The sequence below is a fragment of the Lasioglossum baleicum genome, chromosome 9 (genome assembly GCF_051020765.1).
Source record: "Lasioglossum baleicum chromosome 9, iyLasBale1, whole genome shotgun sequence".
NCBI lineage: Eukaryota > Metazoa > Arthropoda > Insecta > Hymenoptera > Halictidae > Lasioglossum > Lasioglossum baleicum.
In genome coordinates, this window is record NC_134937.1 from 3,292,703 (window position 1) to 3,317,652 (window position 24,950).

Consider the following 24,950-nt stretch of genomic DNA (forward strand, 5'->3'; position numbering starts at 1 on the left):
CTTTCTTTCCAACCTAATAAATTACTAAATCGGTAATAGAAACATGGTGGCGCACGGGATATATTTTTTTCACTTACACTCGTATATGTTTGCGAGCCACGCGACGATGACGGATTTCGAATACTGAAAATTTCACCGGCACGTTGTGGATAAAGTATGAAAAATTCATACGGCAATCAGCGTGTTAAAAGCGTTCGAGCTAGTGGTTCGAGAGTCAGTGCGGCGAATGTAACTGCGTTCGCTCCTAACGGACAAATGATATGCAATGGAGGTCCTCGACCGGACAGGGCACTTCATTAGAGAGTGCTGCCCGCGCAGGCATGCGTTTGACGTTGAAGGGTGTCCTCGAATCGTCAACGTCACGTGATCGTGATACGTGCAGATTAAAGGATGCACGAGCTACTCTATGTAGACTAGTATGAACGGGTCCGATACAAAAACAACGTCCGCGTAGTCCGTTTGTCTTTATCCGTGTCGTTCCCATCTGCCGTGGATCCATCTTCACGGAAACAATTTATATTTTTGAAATCAGGACAGAAACACTTCTCATGTGTTTATCACATTTTTAACCGACTTCGAAAAAGGAGGAGGTTACTCAATTCGATCTGTATGCAGAGTTGGGCAGGAATTAATTACATGAGTAATTAATTACATCTTCAATTACAATTACATGTAATTGTAATTGTATTTCTGCAATTCCAAATTACAGTAATTGGCAAGTAATTGTAACTGTAATTGAAATTACATTTTGTCCAACTCTGTCTGTATGTGCCTTTTTTTCCATGTATGTTCACCGATTACGCCGAGATGGATGGACCAATCAGTGTAGGGTATATCTCCCGATTAGTCTCTTGATAAAAAGTGTGAAATAAAAAAAAATTAAACTGACTTCGAAAAAACGCACTAAAAAGTATAAAATAATTTCCATTTAATTTATGTGAATACACACGAACTTAAATATAATACAATTTTTTCGGAGGCGGCGCAAAATTGAAAATTTTCGACACTGGAAATTACGAAATTCCTTAAATTCTTCTACATGCTTTCACATATTAATGTATCTTCTCTCCCCACCTACTGATTTCCAAGTCCATCATATTCCAATGAAATCATAATCAGCAACATCTGTCATTTGGAAAATTTTTAATTTTTGCGCCGCCTCCGAAAAGATTGTATTGTATTTCAGTTCGTGTGTATTCACATAAATTAAATGGAAATTATTTTATACTTTTTAGTGCGTTTTTTCGAAGTCGGTTTAATTTTGTATCCTTTAGGAGCTAAATGACTCTAGAGTCTAGAGAATGGACACAATTCGGAACGAAAAAATAATATTTAAGATGCCTCTTCATGTTGAAATGTATACAGTAATGGGGAGTCATAAACTTTGAGAAAACTTAATTTTTAAAAAGACAGTAGGTCGTTCGAAGAGAGATAGTCTATTGGAAAAATAACACATCGTTTTATTAAATGATACACTGTGTGTTCTTGTTTAATTTATTCATTTATACAGGTCGCATCAACATCTAGGTCATTAGCGACCCTAAGGGTTAGCACATATAATTACAAAGCCGGATCCTTATATTTAAACAAAAAGGCTATTACATTATGAGAAGATCAGTTTGCAGTACTTTAAGCCGTAATTACAGGGTGTGTTAAACATGTGTAGAATGTGTAGATAGAAAGACTCGTTTTTCCAGGTTTGCAAGAGTGCGGCAAGAGCTGTCTCATTTCTTTGTAATGCAAAGATGGAGTTTTTCAGTGGTCAAAGCGCTAGATAAAAGAACGATCTAGGCCGCGATCGTCCTCAAAAGCTCAAGAAGCATGTAGCTGCCGCAGCTTTATGAAAATAGCAACATGCGCAGTTGTATGCTTCCGAATAATGCAAATTACGCTGCCAAATAATGCAAATTACACCTCGTAAACGTAGAAATAGGATTTTTTAGGGCGATCGCGGTCTAGGTTGATCTTCTATCTAGCGTTTTTGACTACTGTATCTATCTTTGTATTATCGAGAAATGAGAACGCGCATTCCGCACCCTTGCAATCCTGGAAAAACGAGTCTACCCCCTTAAATTACTAGGCGATTTTAAATTGCTCAAGCGACGTCTCTGAAAAGAGAAGAGGGAACAGTTCAGGATAATGTGCTCAACCGAGAGTGGTTGAGCTCAATCTTTCAATAATCTGTATAAGTGAGTCAGGTTAGTGTGACCAATACGACAATTTATTAATTTTTTGTTTATATTTAACAAAATAATGGGAAAATGAAAAAAGTCGATCGTCAATGCCTAATAGATATTATAATGAAGATAACTGTAAAATTGTAATGCAATTGCTAACGTAGAATTCGAGATATCTTGTGCACCGTTTTGAAAAACGCAACTCTGAGAAAAACGCGTTTAAAGTTCACGAATGTATAATTTTTCTCGCAGGTATGCGAACTCACTCTCGAAACGGTATTTCGAGAAATAATTTGTATTGAAGCCTGAAATCCATGTAAAACCTTTTGCATTCTGTTCTCAAGACTTGAAACGACTATTTAAGACAAGAGAAATATTCGATCTTTTTAAAAATATCACTGTGTGCCCTAACTCCTTAAGCGAATACAGTCCAAATGATCATTAGTTATGTAAAGTTTGACACAAGCAAGTAACTAATATATTTTTATCATTAATGCCTCGCCCTTCTGTATTCTTCTCTTTCGCTGTTCACCAAATGCAATCAGTTTTAGTAAACCTGCCAGCAGAGCTGACATGTAATTTCGCGTTCCGTTCAGAACAACAAATCCCAGCACCGGATGTACATTGTACCGCGACGGGTTTAATTTGCATGCGTTTGAATATTTATTTTCATATTCATCGAAAAAAACTACATTGCTGTCCAGACGAATTAATTGTAACTGGACGATGGTCGAACGTTTAAAATTACAAACACCGTTCATTTGACTTTTACATCGTTCCGCTTCTACCCCATACCCCAACCCTCGCTCAAATCGGGCATGGGGACGATATAGTTTATAGAGACGACTCGGTGCAATGGAAGCAAATTGTACAAAAAATTCAACGACTCCAAACTGATTGTTAATTTAAAATGTTGCTTTCAATTCAACGAGGCAAGCGATAAATATAAATACACTGCGGATTTTATGCATTTATGGAAGAAATGAGTAGAAACTATTTTACCACGTTTTTATTAGCTCGCTTTCTTGGCTGTCTGTCTGTTTGTCTGTTCGGTACAAATTTTGCAATTGATTTTAAAATATCTTCCCGCTGAGCTAGAGACTTGAAATTTTAAACATAGCTCAGAACTGGATGACAATGCAATATTTAAACAAAAATTTAAAAAAGCCTATGTTTTTAGGAGATATAAACTATTAAAAAATTTAACCGTTACATCTCCCCGCGCGACGCTCGGTAGTACGTGATCGCGTTCAGCGATCTCCACTCCGCGCGACAGCGCTCCCTACTCCACTACGCGTTCCCACTCTGACAACAATAATAAATAAACATTTAAATAAGCTAACGTAATTGCACGCCTGCTCATGTCGAGCAAAGATATTTTGCTTTCTGGTTCGGTAAAAACGTCGACGTTTCAAACTTGTAAGGGTGGTTTCTCAAGATAAAAGGCTGCTCTACCGCGTGGTATAGTTCGATTTTCCGCTGGATCCTTATTTTTTGAGATAAATTCGAAAATATCCGCAAAAATTGGTGCAACAGTGGCGTCTCTCCGTCTTTAATGATCGTTTAAACATGTTTAAATAATCATAATGTATCAATATTGGATTTATTCAGGAAAGTCTTAAGGAATCTTTTGCTGTAAAGAACAATTCAATATCTTATATAATACCATCACAATATTTGTTCAAAGTTGAAAAATACGTCATTTTTTGAAACTCAAATTTCTCGAAAACTGTGCGTCTAGGAGAAAAATTAAGGACCGATTCGGAATCAGCGCAAAAAACTCTATAAGAATTGTATAGTGAGACTCGAAATCCCCCAAAAAAGTTGATATTTGTTGGACCTGTGTAATTTCGAGTCCACCTTGTAGATTGAAAACCATAGACATATAGAGATAGACTGCGCCGTCTTATGGGCGAGTTGAAGCCCACAATGGCGGCGCGCGGTACAAAGAGTGAGAGAGAGAGCATTAGCCGGGGTCCATAGCGCTCTCTTTCTATATGATGTGTCGACACATCAATTAGAAAGAGAGCGCTATGGACCCCGGCTAATGCTCTCTTTCTCTCGCACGCCGCCATTGTGGGCTTCAGCGCTTCGTTCAGGCCGCGCAGTCTATCTCTATATGTCTATGATTGAAAACGAAGCAGACCGAAAACATCCGCGAATCATAGTTGCGTTTAAATTGCAGTCTAACCTATCAAGCAAAATTCAGGTCCCCGAAAAATGCGAGACAATCATCTTATTTAAACAAACTTCGTGATTCTACAATTGACAGCAATGCATCCGTAAAAATTTCCTGGACACAATGGCCAAATTCTTGTAAGATTTAACCGCGTAGCGCATTTGCAAACTATGCTAACGTCAGGATTGTCAAATGGGGGAGAAGAACATTTAATTTTCCTTCTGATCTGTTGCTGTCTTATTTCGATCCTGACATTGGAAGTTTTTCTGTGCTCTCTGGACGGGCTGTGGTTGTTCTGGAGCGACGGAACAGCGAGATCGAAATTCGAGGAATTCGCGACGATTCATCCGGAGCCGAGGAAACTCCTGCGGGATCGCCAGCCCCGAGGAAATCAATTTTTGGCGAGGACCGCCACCGAGAACGAGCGTAATTACGTCGATTTTGTCCTGTAAGCCCGTTTACACGCGTGGCTACCTCGTAATTGAATTTAATTGATTGTATCGCTTCGATTGGCCGGCCTCTCCACTCTGCTTGCACCGCGAATTTCCGTTCGTCGATTCGGCTTCAGAATTCGTTAATTTTGAGAACCTTGTGGGAGTCACGAAATCGATTTAAATCAGGTTTTCGATACCGTTCGAAAGATTTAATGGCGCCGCTTTCTAGACCTGTGCCACCGCTCCAATCGGCTTAACTCAAATGCAAATTTCCATTCTTGATTACAGTTTCCACCGCAATATTAATACCACCAGTCGTAAAAAAGTGCTCTCCAGAAATTATAATTTAACATTATTTCTTCCGTGGTGTTATCCATACATGTAAAAATCACTTTTCGGTTGTAGCACCGGTTACCAATCATTTTGTACATTAAAGAAATAGATTTTGAGGATAATTTCTCTTTATTTAAAATTTCAGAAGCTGTCCTTTGACACCTTTGATAGAAATAGTGTTCAGAATTGTAGTGCGTGATCAATTTATTCAGGCCAGTTGCACTTTATGTATATTAACCCTTTGCACTCCTTTGTCGAATGTGACTCGACATCAGAGAAAGAAACATGTAAATGAAACGGGTTTTTATATGCATTTTTTCTTCCTCTATTTATCTAATTTCTTATTTTTTAGTTAAAAACAAATACAAGTTCCAAAAGTATAAATTACGACAAAGTTTGAGAGCCTTGTTTAATATTTTTAATTAGTAAAAAAAATTGTTTAAAACAAGTAGCAGTTACGGAACTGTTCTTTGAAGTAAATTTCAAATAAAACACTTCAAACGGGAGGGAGATGTTGGCAATAAAATTGAAAAATAATTCGAAGTGCAAAGGGTTAAAATAGGAAATATTTAAATGAAGCCCTATCTAATTTTTACGAGTTATTCATGTTTATTTTGAACGTGTCACGTTGGCTATACTATTATTTATGCTATTGTATTGAAAATGAATATATTTTTCGAACCATTCAATTGAAATCTCTCGATAACAATCATAATTTGTAGCAATCCATTTATTGCTGGGCCTAATTCAATAAAAGAGCATTAAGTATTGCAATATTACATTTGAAGTAAACATTTTCAATTTCTAGTAAAAAGTTGTCATTCATTAATAGAAAATACATACATATATTGAGTTCAAGACTTTTAGTATATTCTGTTAATAAATTTTAGCTATTATAGAAGAGTAGAAAAACCACAATTTGAATGAATTTTTAAAGAGTGATATAATTTATGAATACTGTTGCTTGAATATTTTAACTGAATATTGTAATGTAAATTTCTGCATCGATTCGTTTTCAGCGTTAAGAAATTGCAATCGACCACTGTCTACACAATAGCAGTCGAAGGAATGGATAAAAATCTTTCCAAAGAAAACATCACGAATGCATCTAAGGATTCTCGTAGGAACTCTACTCTCAGGCTTGAATATTCACGTCTCTGCGATGTTTCTGTAAGGATTCAAGAAAATATAACAAACGCGGAATATGGAAACGGATCATTGGCGGAAACTCTCATAAAAAGAGACCCGCACGACAAAGTCAATACGAGAACCGTTATAAAAGATTCGCAAGACCGTTTTAAATTTAACATGATCGATAAAGAGGACTCGGATCGCAGTATAAAACTGCGATTTAACGTAGAAGATGCATTCGAACGAATTCAGCGCAACAACGGTGCCGTAGAAGTGATTAGCCACGGGCAAAGTAAAAAACCGATCTCACAAGATGAAATAATTTGTCAAGAGAGTCTTGAGTTGTCGTCGAACGAATCGAGCGAATTAATCAACGAGGACATCGTGTCGCAGGAAATATGCAGCAAAATGGACGGCGATGGTGAAAAATATGCAGGGAACGCGAGCGATTGCGGAAACCGGGCTGAAGTAACGCCTGGAAAGGATGAGAACTGTAGGGTGCATAAATTCGAGGCGCATTTCGAAATTGGGCGAAGTAATTTTGACGAAACCGTTCCCGGAAAATATTCAGCGAACTCGAAAATGAAACTCGAGGAAGGTTTGCGAACGACGGCAATTCTTTTCCCGGCAAGGAACTTGCCGACATCAGCGGCCGAAAAGATTGATAAGTTCGGAACGGAATCGAACAGGTCTTTCAATGAAAAAATAATTACTTCGAAATCTTTCGGTCCGGGAACGGAGCGTTCCTTCGAAAACGAATTTACGGAGGAAGCGAACGGAGAAAATTACGAGGCGACTTCGTGCCACGACGAACGCCGTTCCAACATGGCGGTCGATAGTTCCGAGGAACGTTTAAGTCCTACCCAGCGAGATGCTGAAATATGGTTGCGAAACGAGGACGATTATCTCGGCGAACAGTTTCGAGTAGCACCAGAAAAAGGAGCAAATCGGATCGAAGGAAAATCTATAACGCATTCATACGAGAGCTCAACGCAATCCCGCGAACAACTGAGAAAGGAAGAGGCAGAGATTGGACCTCCTCCAGTCACAGATGCCGTGAGAAATTACTATAAAAATGATGTTGCGGTTCTCATAACTCAGCCGTAAGTCAATTAGCCCGAACAGTGAATCCAAAATGTATTTGATGATTAAATTTCCCATTCTACAGAAATTGTGGACGTTCAAACAGCAATAAATTATGTTTGAAAAAGTAGCACAGCGGAAAATTTCTACTCGTTCCGAAGCTTGAATTCTCTACTTTCTTAATCTACCGTTCATTTTTTACGTAAAAATTTTACATGTTAAATAACTAGCTGATACTTAGGACACGTTTGCCCTCTTACAACGAGACCTCAACTTGATGTCCGACACTTTTTTGGTCGATTTATTGGAATTTTACAGACGCTTGAATTTGTACCATTCAAAAATATCATAGAATAAAATGAATGACGAATGACGTAGAGTGGATCCAAGTTTATTGCTCTACTAGTATTTTTTTCGAAATTATTGTTGCTTAAATGTCCACAATTTTTCGAGAATGGGAAATTTAATGTTCAAATACATTTTAAATACACTGTATGACTGCTGTTTATATCGACACTTTGAGTGCTGCGTCTGCCAAAAAAGAATTTTTGCATAAATGTATTCAGCGTAGATTTGATTACGACATGAAAAATGCTGAAATGATGAAAGAGTATGTGTCATACGTATTAGTTTTCCAATTTTTATTTTATTCAATAAATTGCTTTGATTTTATGGAGTTTTTGGGACTGCTGGATGGACACTCAAAGTAATTTAACACCTTTCCGTACCATTTTTTTACAGTTACAGTGATTAAAACGTCTTTATACCCAAAAATGTCGTAGAAGGGAAAAGAGAATTTATATTTTTTGTTTAAATATTGATTACAAACGAATCGAATTTTATTTCATCTCAAAAGAAACACATAACGTTCATATTTGTTAGACTTTGTTAAAATCTTCATGACGAGTCTGAATCGTTAAAATACGGCAAGGGGTTAAGGAAAATCATATTAAGTTGCAATATTATTTTAACTTCAATGTTAGACAACACTGAATACTGTATACTAAAAGATCTTTAAATATTCCGTATGAATTCATTTTAAAGGACGAATTCTTATTTTAAATGTTTATTTTCATTATTTTATGTTCATTTTGAAAGTTTGAATGTTTGAAGAATTGGAACCATGTGCAATGCAAACATTTTTCCAGAGGTTTACATTCTCTGTACTGAGTACTAGAGCAAATTTCCGAAATTACAAGAAATTTTTGTACAACACATTTGCTGTGTTCTGTAGTTTCTAACGTCTTAGATGCGTTAAACGCATGAACAACCGCAGCCACTAATTGCAAGACGGTATTTCATCGGCAAGCTAATTTCTCGTGAGTGATACACTTGAATGATGACTCAGATTCATAGAAAGTTCGGAAATACCGTTCGAATTGTGCACGTTATTTAACGCTTTCTAGCCTCAATTCTTAGCTCAGAAATTTTCGTAACGTTCAACAGTGAACAATTTCAGAGAATATGCTGCCGATTACTAGACAGCGGATTTTATGCATTTATAACAAAAATGAGTAGGGTGTAATTCAACACAGTGAAAACATTAGAAGAATTTAAAACCACTGTTATATTATTTCCGACCCGTTAAACATATTAAGAAAGAAAATAAATTTCAATTTCACCCCAGTTGGTTGCAAATCAGGTAGAAAATTTATATTTTGCATGAAGATCCGCTGTCTACCGATGACGAATCTGGTTTTTTTGCTTACCGATTTAGAAAGTTCCATTTTGAACAGGAGTGCCGTGAATAGTGGCAAAGAGGAGGAAGATTTGAATGCCATCATTCGTCGCATGATAATTATGGAACTGAGGAAGCGTTGTAGAAAGGAACAGGCGACTTTGAAGAGAGCCCACTCTGACACGGATAGCATGATGCCGAAGAAAACAAGTTCCACGAAAAGGTACAGTAGTGCCGCAATAATTGAGAAATTATTTAAATCGGTTGTATTATTTAATGAGTTTAACACATTGGGTATCATGTGGCCGTATGTGAGTGACAACAATCTTTCAATCATGCTAGAAAATCGAATATTTAAATCGGTTGTATAATAATAAGACTCCGGATGTTTATGCAAAATAAAAAGTTTGTGCATCAATTGCAAGACACAGTAGCTAAATATAAATTTATATTCTTTATGAATAATTTTAATGTGGTGAAAATAAATACACTTAAAGAATTTTAGTATATTCACTGTTTCAAATTTAACTTTCACATTTTTGTGATAAATTCATAAAATCCGGAATCTCTAATAATAATCAATATTATCTTTTCAATTTTGATGTTATTAGTTGTTCTGATTTTGTCCAAGTTGTATAGGTATTGATGTGACAATTAACCCTTAAAATGCTGTATATTTTTTGGCAACACTAATAACGATGTGGGATTCTCAAGGGACCCCACGTTAAAAAATTGTAAAATTGGAAATAAAAAATAGATATGTTTAATATATGCATTTATTGATATAATTATGGTATAAAAAACCATAAAATTAAATTTTATTCTCTTTACAAAAAAAAATTAATACATCAAGATTCTAAACAATAGAATATACTCTTCATTCGTCATGATCCAAGCAACGTACTGTTTTCTTCTCTATTATTTCTACTCTATGATCTTTGCAGATGAACATTCGACATTCTTCGCAAAGAATATTTACTTTTCTGTCGCTAGATCTTATCTTATCTATAATCGTATGGGGTCTCCTGGGGACCCCAGTACGTTTATAGCTAAAAACAAAATAACGGTAATGTTTTTAGAATAGACAAATCATCCACAATACTTGACGATGAAAAGAGAGAAAATACATGAAATATGAAAAATTGCGAACAATTACTTACAAAGTTATTAAGGAAAAATACTTTCCACTCAGCATTTTAAGGGTTAAGGGAGAGTTACATTATACATTATACAACTTATACATTAAGGGAAAGCTACTGTGGTTGAGTACATGTAACATTAAAGTAGTAATGTTTCCTGTCCAAGAAAAAAATTCTGGCATTTTATTTTAAGACTTTTAATTGACTGAACTCTTACTCTTTTAAGGATTATTCTTTTAAGGATTACTCTTTTAAGGATTACTCTTTTAAAGATTACTCTTTTAAGGATTACTCTTTTAAGGATTACGCTTTTAATGATTACTCATTTAAGGGGGTAGTCTCGTTTTCAGGATTGCAGGGGTGCGGAATGCGCCTTCTCATTTCTCAATAATGCAAAGAGGGAGTAGTCAAAAGTCCTATCTTTACATTTACGAGGTGTAATTTGCATTATTCGGCAGCATGTAGCTGTCGCAGCTTTATGAAAATAGCTACATGCGCAGCTTTATGCTTGTGAACAATGCAAATTACGCTGCAGAATAATGGAAATTTCGCTTCGTAAACTTAAAAATAGGACTTTTGAGGGCGATCGCGGCCTAGTTTGATCTTTTATCCAGCGCTTTTGATTACTGAAAACCCCCGTGTTTGTATTATCGAGAAATGAGAAGGCGAATCCCGCACCCTTGAAATCCTAGAAACGAGACTACCCCCTTAAGGATTACTTATTTTGGAAGAAGCAATTTCAGTTTTCAGAAGCATCGCCAATCGTAGTAACAGAATTATAAAGAAATTGAATCTACATAAGTGCTAAATCTAAATAACAGCAGCTTGATTTATTTATTATTATGTACTTTAAAGTTTAAAGTATTATGCTTTGCCACGATTAATCGATGCGGGATTTGGGGTTAAACTTCACGACTTTGTTATTGCTTACGCACAACGATTTATCTGCTGTTCTAAAAAAGACATTCGCATTATTTTCAGAACAGGTCTCCTCAGCCTCAAAGGCCATACGGTTTTCCAAGGTAAGATGGAATTGGAAGAAAGTTTGCGGGAAAAGATTGAAGAAAAATGCAGAACCAAATTGACGGGAATGAAATTCGACGAAAGCAGTGTAGAACAAAAGCATTCGAGTAATCAGGATAAGAATTATCGGAAAAATAAATCTGACGTCGACGCTGCTGAAACATATGTCGCAAATGGGGTGGATAATTTAGTAAATTCGACGAAAGTCGTGGACGGTGTGCATTCGAACATACTATTGGAAAGGAAAATTAATGTTCCCTGCTTGCGAGACGACCTTAGAACGAAAGAACTGTCCGCGGCCCAGAAGTACGTGGTTTGTCAAATAATTCAGTTGCTCTCGCTAGAGTTTGCAAATTCTTCAACACGATCAGCCTCGAGTTACTCTTGGATACGGAGCTGCATGTTTGATGTAGCGTCTAGAACTGGGGAAGCCATTTCCCATCCTTCGTCCTGGTTTCATTATTCAGGGAATTCCAACGCGCCTTCCGTCAGCCGGGTCTCTGACAAATTATGAATCTTTTATGCCGGCCTTGCGCTAATATTAGGCCGGTATTGAAAAACGACACTGCTTTTGCCGCTGCTAGCGATACTTTTCCATATGGAAATTGAATTTCGAACGATTCCGTCCCGTTACAAGATATGCTTGTCATAAAATTGTAGAATTTTTCATTATACAGGTTCAGACACCTAAGACTTACACTCCCGCTCAAAAGTACGCGAATACTTCGTTGCAAATATAATTTATTCTAATAGTACTAATAAATCTTACAATCTAATTATTAAAATAAAGGGTAGGGTTAATACTGTTACAATCTACAATGATCGATTAGCGTGGTCTGCTGTCTTCTCAAGACAATAATAATAATTATTGGTGAGATATCTAATGAATTATATAATATTATTAACTGTGTAAACTAGACATTTATTATATAGAACAGATATTTAAAGTGGGTACCCGGTTATCAACATAAGGGTTGAATAAAAAATTTCGAAATACGAAACTCACATAGTTATTATTAGAATATATTTGCATAAATTTGCAAGCATAAAATTGAACGAAACTCATCAAAGATTAATATAAAAATTAAACGTGTTGTCCACATACTTTGGAGCGGAAGTGTGTGTGTACACCGAAAATATTATACAATTATTGTGACGGAGAAGGTTTATTTTCTCTAGATCATATTTTCCTATCTTTCAAGGTCCTCGTCGTTTTTTTTTTTTTTAAATAGAACGACGTATTTTGATTAGTGTAACATTATAGCTAAAAGACAATTTCAATCATGTATACAATCATGCGACTTGAATATAAAAATCAAAATTTGCCGAAAGATCCGCAGCATACTTATGACCCAACACAAGTCAAGAACCATAATAAGAATGACCTATTGGTTAAGTTAGTTGACTGACAAAGTAACTCTGATGATCGCAGTTGGGAAAGAGACCACGGAGCAAGGGGTTAAGTAAACGTTTTGCACTTTGCAGGTTCTTGATCATGTGCAAACATGGGTATGCGTGTAAATCCACGCAAACGGAACACGTTTACGTAATTCGCGCTGTAAGGAGTTGCCCCCTTCGAAAGAGACGTTTCTCATTGCATCTGCAATTGGAACGATTAGCGACACGTCGCGAGGCAGTCTGCTCGATGACCGTTTATGCAAGCCGGGACTTCTCCAAGTACATCTTCCGAAAGGCTTCCGATAACCTGATCTATGAAAAGGGCAAAGGCAGCCGCAGTCCTAGTTATATAGCAGCCCCGCAGAGATTTCGATGGAGATACGTCACGCCTAAGACAATCGCGTGAGAAGATCGACGAACGCAATAGAATTAAATTAAACTGCGTGCCCGATACACTGAACATAATCATTAGCCACTTACAATTGGAGCTACTTTAACCTTTTACGGACGAATACGTTCATTAACACAGGACAGAATTAATTATCTTGCAATTTAGATTGCAATAAAGATTGTCTGCATTAGTTTCAAATAACAGGTAACTAGGTCAATTTTTACAACAATTATTAAATAAATTTATTCACTTATGCACACATGTGTACCATCACATGAACTCTTGCAATTTTTAGAAGTTGAATGTGAGTCGCCATAATTGTAGATGCTTGTAATGTTAATAATTTTAACGAGTTGAAACAATACAAGAGTATTTTTAAATTGTTTAAATGTGTTTACAGTCTTATGGTTAATCTACTCGTTTTGCCACGAATACATTAAATTTGCAGTCTAATTGTTACTCTCAAAAAATATTAACCCCCACCGTACGATCTTCTTCACGTCTACAATGCTTTGAACCACACACTTACAATCACAGAAGCAAAAAGGAAATTTATATTTATTGTGTGCTTACTTTTATTGTAATACTTAAATATCAATTACAAAGGAATAAAATTTTATTTCGTTCTGAAAGAACCGCATATCATTTATGTTTAGTAGATTTTGCTTGAAGTGCTCATCGCAGAGTCGCCAGTATCACATGATAATGAAAATTAAATCTTGCCAATCACAGTTATCTTGTGATTGGTAAACTCATTAGTCGAAAGAGCCAAATATCAGCAGTGCGACGATTTAGATTTGTTTTGAGTGCCAATTTTCTTTACAAGAACCCTGTTTTTAGAAGTCTGTTGAAATTACGTGCACTGAATAAAACTAGATATCATACTTTATAATAAATTAATAGAATAGAAATTTTGCTCTTTATTTGAATTTAGATATAACAGGATTGAAAATTGTATTAAATTAAAATACTATTGAATTCAAATAAAATTAATTAATTTTAAACTCGTCATTCGTGGAAGAGCCGCACTAAGGTTTATTCTAATACTTAGTAAATAGCAGCATTAATCGGCTGAAACGAAAAATATAAAGACGTCGTGGCCAAATTAATAATTATACACGAAAATTTGAATCCTAAGAAAGTGCAATGGCAATAAAAGAATATAAAGTGTGTAGGAAGACATCGTATATCTGCAGTTTCCAAATGTATGAGTTTGACAAGATTTTCATCGCGTAACGGTCATGTTCGCCTTAATTCTAAGCAGCAAATAAACGTTCCAGTATCCCGTTATTTGAACACGCACTTTCGAATACATTTTTACCGGTGGAATACACGGCGTCGTGTGATTCACGGCAAATACGTTGAGGATCCACGGCAATCTCTTATATGATATACACACCGGTCGCCGTACGTGACAAGTGGCCTAAGTAATTGTAAACAGAGCCTGAACATTACGCGGAGCTTGCCCCCGGGGCACGTTCCACCTGTCAAACTAACAGGCTCTTCATAAATGTCAGGACAAATTTGTCGAGAAAAGAAACTGGCGGTTAATGACAGCGGCCGGATGAAATCTCCCGGATTACTGTAAACGTAGACAGACGTGGATTAAGGAGGCCGACGCTCTTATCTTGCCAATGAATTAGGAAGCTAACGGCTCAATTTGTGACCGACTACAGACGAACACCAGAATCTTCGTGACTAAGAGTTTTCGGGGACAGTGCGTGGTACCGTAACGTCTCGATAAGTATACAGTTAGAATTAAAATCAGAATAACTTTAAATCAGAATAACTTTTTTATTAATGGACCAAATGACTTCAATTTCTCTGTAAGGCTATAGGAATTAGTTTAGTAAATGACGTCTAAAAAATATGTTGAAAACATGCATTTGGTCGGAATTGTGAAAAACAATAGTAAAAATTGATTTTTACAACTTTTTTAGCTGGGCTGTTTCGTAGGCGAATTGTTGCCGGGTGAATCAAGTTTAGTGTGACTTGATCACCCCAAGAATAGCCGTTCTATCATTGAGAAAGGACCGGAGTGAATGGGTGCCAAAAGATGTAGTCCAGTCAACGAAAAGTTGTAGAGGGAAACGGAAGGAACACAATTTTTAACTTTGGGTCATTGTTTGGACTAGTTAGGAGGTAAACATACTAAAAGTCCCCACTCCTAGGAGGTGAGCTGGGTGCAGGGGGGCGCGTAGACGGTCACCTTTTTCGGTTTTCCGCTTATAGCGGAATCTATCCGCTTTAGGATAGAAGGTATTGTTCTTATGAATAATCAAAGTCAATAAAAATCAATGAATAATAATTTTCTTGTTTATTTTCAGATTTTGTAAAAAAGAAAATATGAATTTAGTTTAGCATAGTAACCGATACTCAATAAATTTTTAATTAAAACCACTTATTTCGAATAATTATATTCAAGAATTGTTTATTGCAGCATAAAATGTTAAGTTTGATAACCATAAAGATAGTAGACATATTTATACATTTTATATATTTTTGTATGTCCAATTTTCAGAGAATAAAATGTAATTCATGAATTCTATTAAAAAGAGATCAATCGATAAAATGACGTACAAGTTTAAATATAATTTCACAGCAATCGTTATTTATGATCGAATTAAGCGTGTAATGTGTGAATAAATTTCAACTTAATTCTCGAGTCTGTAAATTAGTTTATGGAAATGTTCATGAATAGGTATGTGCAGTCCTCTTACAACTTAATAAATTTCCATTAAGGGGTACGTGCAATTAGTCGTGAACTGGAATACGTGTTTCAATAAATATTTGCACGAATTACAATGCAGAAATGCGCATTTAATTATTTCCTTGGACTTTACTCGTAAATGATACAAATACTTCAATCAGACTGCTATCGTGCAGGAATTTATACATTATTCAACCAATTTAACGTTCGTTCGTTCAATATTCAGTTAAATAAATTGTACTTTACGAATTTACCGTCATTTAAATATACTGCAAAAATAGCTTAACATATTGAACTAAATAAACCTCCTTCATGTAGACATAAATGAGATCATGAAGACAAAAGAATAATTTCTAACTAATTGCATTGTGTGTAATTATCAATATAATATAATAATTATCAAAGAAACGAAAGATTCATATGCAACAGAAAACAAAGTATGTAATTTATACGTAATAAAGATTGAAGCATATGAATCTTCCATTCCATTGATCATTATTGAATATCGTTTAGTTTGACAAATTACAATTTCCAATAGAAATGAAATAATGTCTACATTACACGATAAAAGAAGAAAGTGTTTAATAAGTGCTTAATTTCTGCAGATAATTTCTTGAAACATTAATAGAGGTAACTTTTCTTAATATATATTTCTTACTCTCTTAAAATTTCTAATTCATTAAAACATGCTGTTCTTGATATTTTATTGATGTCTAATAACACACACAGCAACTCTCCACACAGATGCGTTCACACGAAGCTGTTACATTTATTTGCCCTAATTGCATATCAAATTTTGTGTTCCAATTAATTTAAATGCCTGACAAAAGAATATAAAACCAGTAATCAATAAAAATACAATTTTGATGCTCCCTTTTTAGTTCGAAATTACGCGAATAAACGTGCGAGTCGCACAAGCTTGGCTTTGTTATTCAGCATCGTCAAGTCTAACAAGTTAATTTGCACGAATGAAATCAGCCCGAGTCTGCATGAAAAGCATCATTCCTTCGATTCTTCGATGCGTTCCTTTTCTCGTTGGAGAGTTGCGTCTAGCAAGTTCTAACGCAACGGTCTTTCCATTAATGTCTACTCGTTAGAAGTTAGCCTCGATTCTGTCCGCATCCTACGTTGTCTGTTGAAGGATCAAACGAGCTCGGATTCTAATTAGCGCAGAAGTTAAATGAGCGCCTCGAAGGTGAACGACGAATCCTTCGAAATATGATACAGAAGCATTTGAGAACTCAATTAATCTTTCTTTTCCTAATGATCTAGGATCTAGAATTACCAAAGCGGAGACAATACGGCAGATATAATAACTTTGAGGAGTTACTGTGACTTCCACTAATATTTGGACACTCTTTAAAAGACAATCATTTTTTAAATATTGGATTAACACTAAACCTACCGAGCTCTAAAAGTAGTCGATACATGAGGTGTTATAAAAATAACAAGATTAAATTTATTTGAACTTTGTGCGGTTCATATTATAATATCTCCGCTAGTAAATGTATTTATTTAATCATTTACCACGAAAACATCTATATAATTTCAATAATTGTGAAATAAAAATTCTGGAGCCGGTCATGTGACCGGTGGTTGTAGGTTTAGTGTTAACTCTTTCACTACCGTGGACGAGATATCTCGTATCCACGATGTCGAACAAACGATGCTATATATTATTTTTTTTATAACTGCGTCTACAAATCAAACGTAGAAAAGGACAGCATGTAAATACCGATAGCATGTAACTAGATTTATGTTCGATTTAAATGTTGGATGCACAAAAAGCACATGTTGAGTGATGTCTAACCCGCGGATTTTATGCATTTATGATAAAAACGAAAGCTCAAATTCAGAACTTAAGAGACATCAATAGAATTTAAATCTATTGTCATGTTATTTCCAACTTTATAAGATGATTAAAAGAAGATGTACATTTTCAGGCAACTTCGCTTTCTTACAATTTCCTTGGACAATTTTTTGCTCTCCCTGAAGCTTTTCCCAGTCGACTGATGTCCCTTCTTATTATAAAATAATGATATTCTTATACGACTAAGGAAAGAATAATCTTCCTTGATCGACTTTCTTAATTCCTGAATGATAGTGATCGGTTTTTTCAACTGCATAGCAGGCCATTTTCGCTTGACACTGGGCAATGACATGGATCGAATAATTCAATCACGACATTCAGGGGCACAATGACCTTTTGTCGGGACCTTGAATACCCACCGAAAAACCGCAAACGCCTACTCATTAATTTTCTTACCTCCATCGGTAGGGAAGGCCAAAAAGCGCGAGAGCAGGATGTGGAGGATGAAAAAAGCGGGAAGGATAAGGAGGTAAAAAGGGGTCTCATTCAAACGCAAATTACCGTCGGCTCCATTTCCATTTTACGAACAATGCACAATGAACCGCGCCGGAAATAAGAATGGGCTTTCGACCATTCATGCGTATGTACCGCCATTCCCCTTTTCCACGATCAAAAGTACTTACTGGTCTGCAAGGGGAATTGGGTTTCCTTGATGACAGAAAATTGTCTTGCACTTTGCTCGCTTCTGATCATCCACCGGATTTGCGCACCGCTTTTGTGGATCCACTCGATAGATAAGGATCGAAAGAGTTATCGAACTTTCTGATAGGTCCTGCTTAATGCATGGACCATAGAACTTTTTGGGGAAATATCCTATATTACAAGTTTCAATGGGAATTGATCAAGAGAAAAATATATTGAAAGAACTTTTTAAAAATAACGCATACATACAACGACAACATCGACAAGTGGACGACCGGTCGAACACGGCACAGAAAACTCAAGAATGCATTCGAAAACTGGGCTGGGAGATTCTTTCACACCCTCCTTATAATCCAGATCTTGTCCCTTCAGATTTTCACATGTTTGGCCCCTTAAGGAGGTTCTACGTGGCAAAAAATTCGGCTCCTACGAAGAAGTCAAGATTCAGGTGCAAAAATGGCTCCGATAACAACCGAAAGAATTTTACACTAGGGGCGTAAGAAAATTAGAGGAACGATGGGACAAATGTATAAGTGTTGGGGGGGATTATGTTGAAAAGTAGCCAAAATATTGTATCAATGGAATTTTTGAGCTATATCAATTTGTCTCGTTACTTATTGAATGGCCATCGTACATACAAATTACGCCTCATAAACGAAAAAATAGAACTTTTCAGGTCAATAGCGGCATAGGTCGATCTTTTATCTAGCGTTTTTGACTACTAAGAAACTCCATTTTTGTATTATCGAGAAATGAGAACGCGAATTCCGCACACTTGCAATCCTGGAAAAACGATGATAATATTAAACACTCCTGTTTAGTAGGCGAATTGTCGCCGGGCCGATCAAGTTTAGTGTAACTTGGCCATCCAAAGGATAGCCGTTCTATCCTGAAAAAGGACCGGGGTGAATGGGTGCCAAAGGATGGTCGTTTTTCTTCGGTTGAAGTGCAGAATTCCACTTTATTTGAACGCTCGCGTCGCAAACCGTGAACTCTTTACAATAGTCGGCGAGAAAGTGCACGCGCAAGAAATTACGATAACTGACCACGGGGTGAACTTTGTAAAAAGACGGTTGGAAAGAAGCGCTAAAACATTGTCGAAAGACATCTCTTGTTTACAAAAAAACTGCCGTACTGTCTAGCACTAGCATTTTCAAGAATGTGTTCAAAATGGTGGCCGTCAGCATCTGACATGCTTGTAATCTACTTCGTTAAGAAGATGGCACAGTATTTAATCATACTGATATAATACGACAAAAAGTGCTGCACGGTAAATCAGTTTGTAAACAAGAGATGTCGACACCGTTTCAGTGTTTACATCAATTGTCAACAACAAACTCAATCAACAACAACAACTACAACGTTAAACGACAAATGTGAAAAGTCATTTATGTATACTTAAAACGAAATTAATTGTGGTAATTGAGGAACGTAAATCTCAAGTCTTCTCAAATCTTAACAAAGTCATATTTTTATTAAACGTCTGATAAAACAAGAAAGATTAAAAAAATACAATAAAACCACTGTTATGAAAAGTAATATTCTGTTCCAGCAAGGAATAGAAAATAATTATTTGTGACGTTGCGTTACCCGGTAAGAAAAGTCGTTACATATAGCGAAAAACCTTCCCCTTAAAAGCTATGAAATCTCTAGCCGAGTCGTAAACCCTGTTGGCAGTCATCCGATCTAACATTGTCCGAAAGTTTCTCGGTGTTCTTTTAAACAAGGAAAGCAAAGTCAGTCGTCGGGGTGTTTTCTGCCCTCTACGCACTCGAAAAACAAAAATGTCCCATCGAGATCTAATCGCGGCTAATACGTATTCTGCCAAAAATTGCTTTCTTTCGTGGATCATTCCTTTGGCTGATTGTCGAACGATCTTGGCAACAGTCCGATCTGCGTCTCTCTGCAGGTCTCCTGTGTTTCTCTTCGTCAGGAAGAACTCCTGGAGAAGGGAGGGTGGACACATAACAGCTTCTTTCTATCTCCTTCCGCTCTCTCTTTTGCCATTATCGTCCTCTCCCGCTTCTAATCATTTCTTCCATTCTTATGAAACGTTTTCACTGTTTTCCAATCTTCATTGTGATTCTTTTACCTTTTTCCTACCGAATTTTCTATAATTGTAATTGTTTTCTTAAGCTTACTGTCCCAAGAATTTTATGTGTCGAGTCCAACTCAATCTGATACTTTATAATAAGTCTTCGTTTGACAATTAAAAGACTAGCTATGGAAGAATTTTGCTTCATAGAAATAGTTACATACAAGGTCATCCATATATTAATTAATGTTGGTAATTTATTATGCCACGTGTTAGCTGTGGAAGAATTTTGCTTTTCAGAAATGGTTACACAAAAGTTCAACCATAGTTTAATTAATGTTAGTCATTTGTTATACCATGTGTTAGCTATGGAAGAATTTTGCTTTTCAGATATAATTACACAAAAGTTCAACCATAGTTTAATTAATGTTTGCACATTTATTACACCATGTGTCAAATAAATGTTAAAAATAAATGATATCCTGAAGATTCAATAAAATAAACGATAACATAACAATTTTGCTATTTATTAACAAGAAAATGAAACAGATTTTAAAAACAAATTAAATATAAGTAGTTCGGTGTTGACGTAAGGGTTAAAATACCCTAAAGAGTATAATGATTTGACAATCTTAATCTTTGACAACAATCAAAAAGTTTGTGTTCCTGTTATAAAATTAATTCTGTTTAAATGTTATGCCGTAAGAGAATTTCAACAAACATGTGGATGAGCAAAACTAGTCGCTTCTTTTGCCAATAACATTATTACGAAAAAAAATATTAACCACGTGAGATTTCCTCATGATTTCATATTTTAAGTAAATATAATACATTACATTAAAACGCGAATGAAACATTCAACTGTATCTAGAAACAGAAAATGAGGTGTACTAGCAAACACATTGATATGAAAGTGTCCTAATTGGCAGAGATTAGTAAAGAGAGTGTTCCGATTGGCAAGGCATTATCTGCTAGATTGAATATCTAATGAGTACGTGATTGCCAACGAAGATTTCACTAATTGTGAAAAATACTGTCTGGAATATTTAGGACTTTCGTAGTTAGAATGTCTTTAGATCAGTGATCTCTCTCTTTATCTTTCTCTCTCTTTCTTTTTCTCTCTCTTTCTCCCTCCCTCAATATCCGTCAAGATACAGCACTGACTATGTGCTTTTAACCAGGGACCAAAAATAACAGTTATTCTAAAACTTCCTACGATAAAAATCATTGATAAAAAGTTGATTATTATTGAAATTTAAGATAATGTACACAAAATATAATGAAAAATTTCCATTATAATGAAAGCTTACCTCTCAATTGGTAAGCAAACAGAATGAATGCGTCCTCCTGCAGTTGCTGATTTTACAAGAAGAACACAAAAGAACACGATTGCAGTGCGTTCTCCAGAAGCACAATCAGAAAATTTCAAAATCGTGGCGGAGGCGACCGACCACTAATAATGGAGCCCGACGCGACGACCGATTCGCACACTTAGGGCCGATCCACAAGTTTAGGACAGATTCGCATGTTTAGATCCGATTCAAAAACTATTGTACACTAATTTAAGGGGGTAGTCTGGTCTCCAGGATTGCAAGGAATAATATTTCCGAGTAATCCAAATTACTAAGATGACTCATCTTGATCGAACCTGTGCGCCGAGATCATCACAATTTGATTGCCAAAATTACGATCGATAATCACATTTAATTTATGTAATGCAAATTACATCCCGTAAACGAAAAAATAGGACTTTTGAGGGCGATTTCGGCCTAGATTGATGTTTTATCTAGCGCTTTTGACTTTGACTACTGAAAAACCTCATCGCATGCATTATCGAGAAATGAGAAGGCGCATCTCGCACTCTCGCAAACCTGGAAACGAAAGTCTATTCCCTTAAAGGCTTACAAAACTGCAGTAAAACAAAACGAAACCAATTAAAAACATTCTTAAGACTGTTATTTAGTATTTGGCCAAGTGCTTTATAGTTAGTACAGTTTCTCCTTTTTTAGAAACAAAAGAAGCTGAAACTTTAGTTCTAAATTATATCATATAGTTGTTGAACTAACATTAAACTAAACATTAGTTTTTCAAAATCAGCTTCAGCAAAGACTAGTCTTTCTTGTCTAGTTCAATGTAGTATTAAAAAAATGTGCATTAGGTAAAATCCCATGGTGATATATGTACATACTCTGATACCACAAATGGTGTTTTATAAAAATGGCGTTGAGAAGATGTCTGCTTTCTTGAGTAAGATATCAAAAAAATGGTTGTAACTTCTCTTGTTTCTTAGAGGAATGTAAGACATACTAAAACTTTAGCCCCCTTAGCCACTTAATTTACAAAAAAATGAAGTCGATATCTTCATTAGATTCTGAGAAACCAGTTTATAACACTTTATTTGGTGCACCCTGTAGACAAGAGGCAAAATAAATTGAACGACAAAATGAACGATGCTTATTATCTTTTACGGATCTTCACTGACGTTTCGTTCTTTGTTCATGTTTCAAATTTCTACCGTTTACCCACTTCATATCAAGCCCATTCGTATTTTCCCGGGGTTTCATTTTACACGTTTCCCTTTCCCCCATCAAATTTCACCCATTGTCGACGACCTATTCGTGTATCTTAGGCGGTTTCGCGACAGATAGGAAACACGTGTCTCCTCTCTTCCGTAATGAAATTCGACTTCCTTTCAAACTTCCAGTCCGACCTGTGCCACCCTCCTCTGAACGAGTTTCACGATACGCGGGGTAAATAGCATGAGCTTCGACAAAGCTTCGAAGCATAGTCGCGATACCGTCTCGTCGTTAGATCAACGTCGGGGAAGAAATTGTTACGGCAATAAGAATATCGTGGGACGACTTTCAATCGCCGTGATTGTGGCGACGAAGTTTTCCACGTAAAATAAGTCAGCATCAGTCAGGAAGTGACGGCACATTTTTCTTAAAAACATCGGTACAGTGAAAATTTAATCAATACCTATAACTCAGTTTGATTATTAGTTTAATTATTAGACTGCGGATTTTATACATTTATGACAAAAATGGGTACGTACAATTTAAAAAAGTGGAGGTATTAAAACGATTTAAGGCCACCAGTGTATTAATTTCACCTTAATAATATGATTAAAAGAAGAATGAAATTGTTATTTGGCTCCTGTCTCTTGCAATCAATGCAAACATTTTTTATTTTGCATAAAGATCCGTAGTCTATTAATTATTATCTCTATGACTTTGGGTTTTCTCCATTATTTAATACTTCTTGAATTTTAGAATCGGTTTCCATACTTTTATAGTCAGATTTTAAGAAAAGAGAATTGAACGTTTATAATATATTTACTGAAAAACTGCTAAACTTTGTAAAACACTAAGGGTAAGCCAGAAAGCGATGGCCCTCTTTTCTTAACATTAAGGTGAAGTCCGTTAATTGGTTATATTTACTATAATATGAACGAAATTTCTCTTAGCTTGTATTTATTAATGTAGTATAAGTTTGTATGAACTATTCTCATAAAGGTGTTTCCCTCGCTTAAATCAACCTATGCCAAACAGTCACGTGCGAGGTACACGTACACCTTTGAGGTTACCCTGAACGTGCAATATTTTATTAGTTGTTAATATATTCTGTGTTGTTATTTTAGGTAAGTACAAGAAATATTGATGTAGGTTTACATTAATTACAACTTTTGTAGCAACATATATGAAAGTAACAGACATAGGAAATTTCTATGACATAGGAAACCATAGGTCGCACAGAAACATTGATGCTTTTGCAATTTTTTTCTGAAAAAATCAATTTTCTTATTTTTTCTTGTTATCATAATTTTACAGGTATTTTGGCAAATATATTTTTTCATTGTAGGTATCTATGCAATTTTGAATGTGCCTGTGATCTTAACACTAGGTTTATTTAGCAGTAACAGTGAATATTTTACATTACATTATAAAACAAACAAGGATGTATTTATTCAAATTTTTAGCGACTTTCAGTCATTTCTAGTAATTTAAAAAATTTATGACCCGTCACAGTGACGGGTCCGTAAACTTAATGTTAAGGTGGAGTGGGGTAAGTCCGGCCTAGTTTTTGCAAAGTTGGACTTTAAACTGATGTTTTTCAGTCTGGTGTGTAAAAACTTAACGCTCTTGGTATCAAACTCTTGCCACAGTTATTACTGACACTTAGGCGAGGCACCCTGTATAATCCGCGTGTGAACACTTGTCGTTCTGTTGTGTGAAACTTCTCATATGAAACGACAATGTCGTCCCTCCAATCAGTTCGCACAACAGAGAACCCATCCTCGGGCATTGAGTTGTGAGTTGTGAGCACGAGGGAGCGTATCGCGAAAAATCATGGATATAGGAATATAGGGATGGTGGATGTCGTTGCGGGGTGGAAGTCTTTTTCAGGAGGGGACGAGGTAGAAGAAGTTGCATCTTTTTCATTGGCTGTGTCCGGCGCAAGCGCAGTACGTCATTATGCATGCGTTACATACAGTTACATAACCTTTTAGTATGTTCTTTAATTCGTGTTGCATGTTTTAATTTCCTTTCTATATTCTCTAATTTTAGTTTTCTTTAATCCCTCGTTCTATTTTAATTTCCTTTCTATATTCTCTAATTTTAGTTTTCTTTAATCCCTCGTTCTATTTGCCGTTATCGAAAATTTATACAACTTTTCATTTTCTTCACTTTTAATTATTTAACAACGTTCATTATAATATTTGGAAC

The 24,950-nt window shown here is 35.9% G+C and overlaps 2 protein-coding genes across 3 annotated transcripts in view; one reads left to right on the top strand and one right to left on the bottom strand.

Annotated features, from left to right (window-relative positions):
* Nucleotides 1–24,950, bottom strand: part of LOC143212121 (uncharacterized) — a 278,017-nt gene that overhangs the window by 111,450 nt on the left and 141,617 nt on the right. The gene's annotated exons all lie outside the window — the stretch shown is intronic.
* LOC143211893 (uncharacterized) lies at nucleotides 4,329–14,018 on the top strand. The gene is made up of 5 exons (XM_076429989.1): nucleotides 4,329–4,804; nucleotides 6,143–7,357; nucleotides 9,074–9,238; nucleotides 11,136–11,483; nucleotides 12,663–14,018. The coding sequence occupies exons 1-5, from the start codon at nucleotides 4,527–4,529 to the stop codon at nucleotides 12,979–12,981; spliced, it is 2,325 nt and encodes a 774-aa protein (XP_076286104.1). The 5' UTR covers nucleotides 4,329–4,526; the 3' UTR covers nucleotides 12,982–14,018.

What these genes read in the sequence shown, in the direction of transcription:
- LOC143211893 (XM_076429989.1), top strand. Translation starts at nt 4,527, where the DNA reads ATGCTAACGTCAGGATTGTCAAATGGGGGAGAAGAACATTTAATTTTC. An exon ending in AAAACAAGTTCCACGAAAAG is followed by an intron (nt 9,239 to 11,135) that starts GTACAGTAGTGC and finishes CATTATTTTCAG; the next exon opens with AACAGGTCTCCTCAGCCTCA. An exon ending in GAACTGTCCGCGGCCCAGAA is followed by an intron (nt 11,484 to 12,662) that starts GTACGTGGTTTG and finishes TGCACTTTGCAG; the next exon opens with GTTCTTGATCATGTGCAAAC.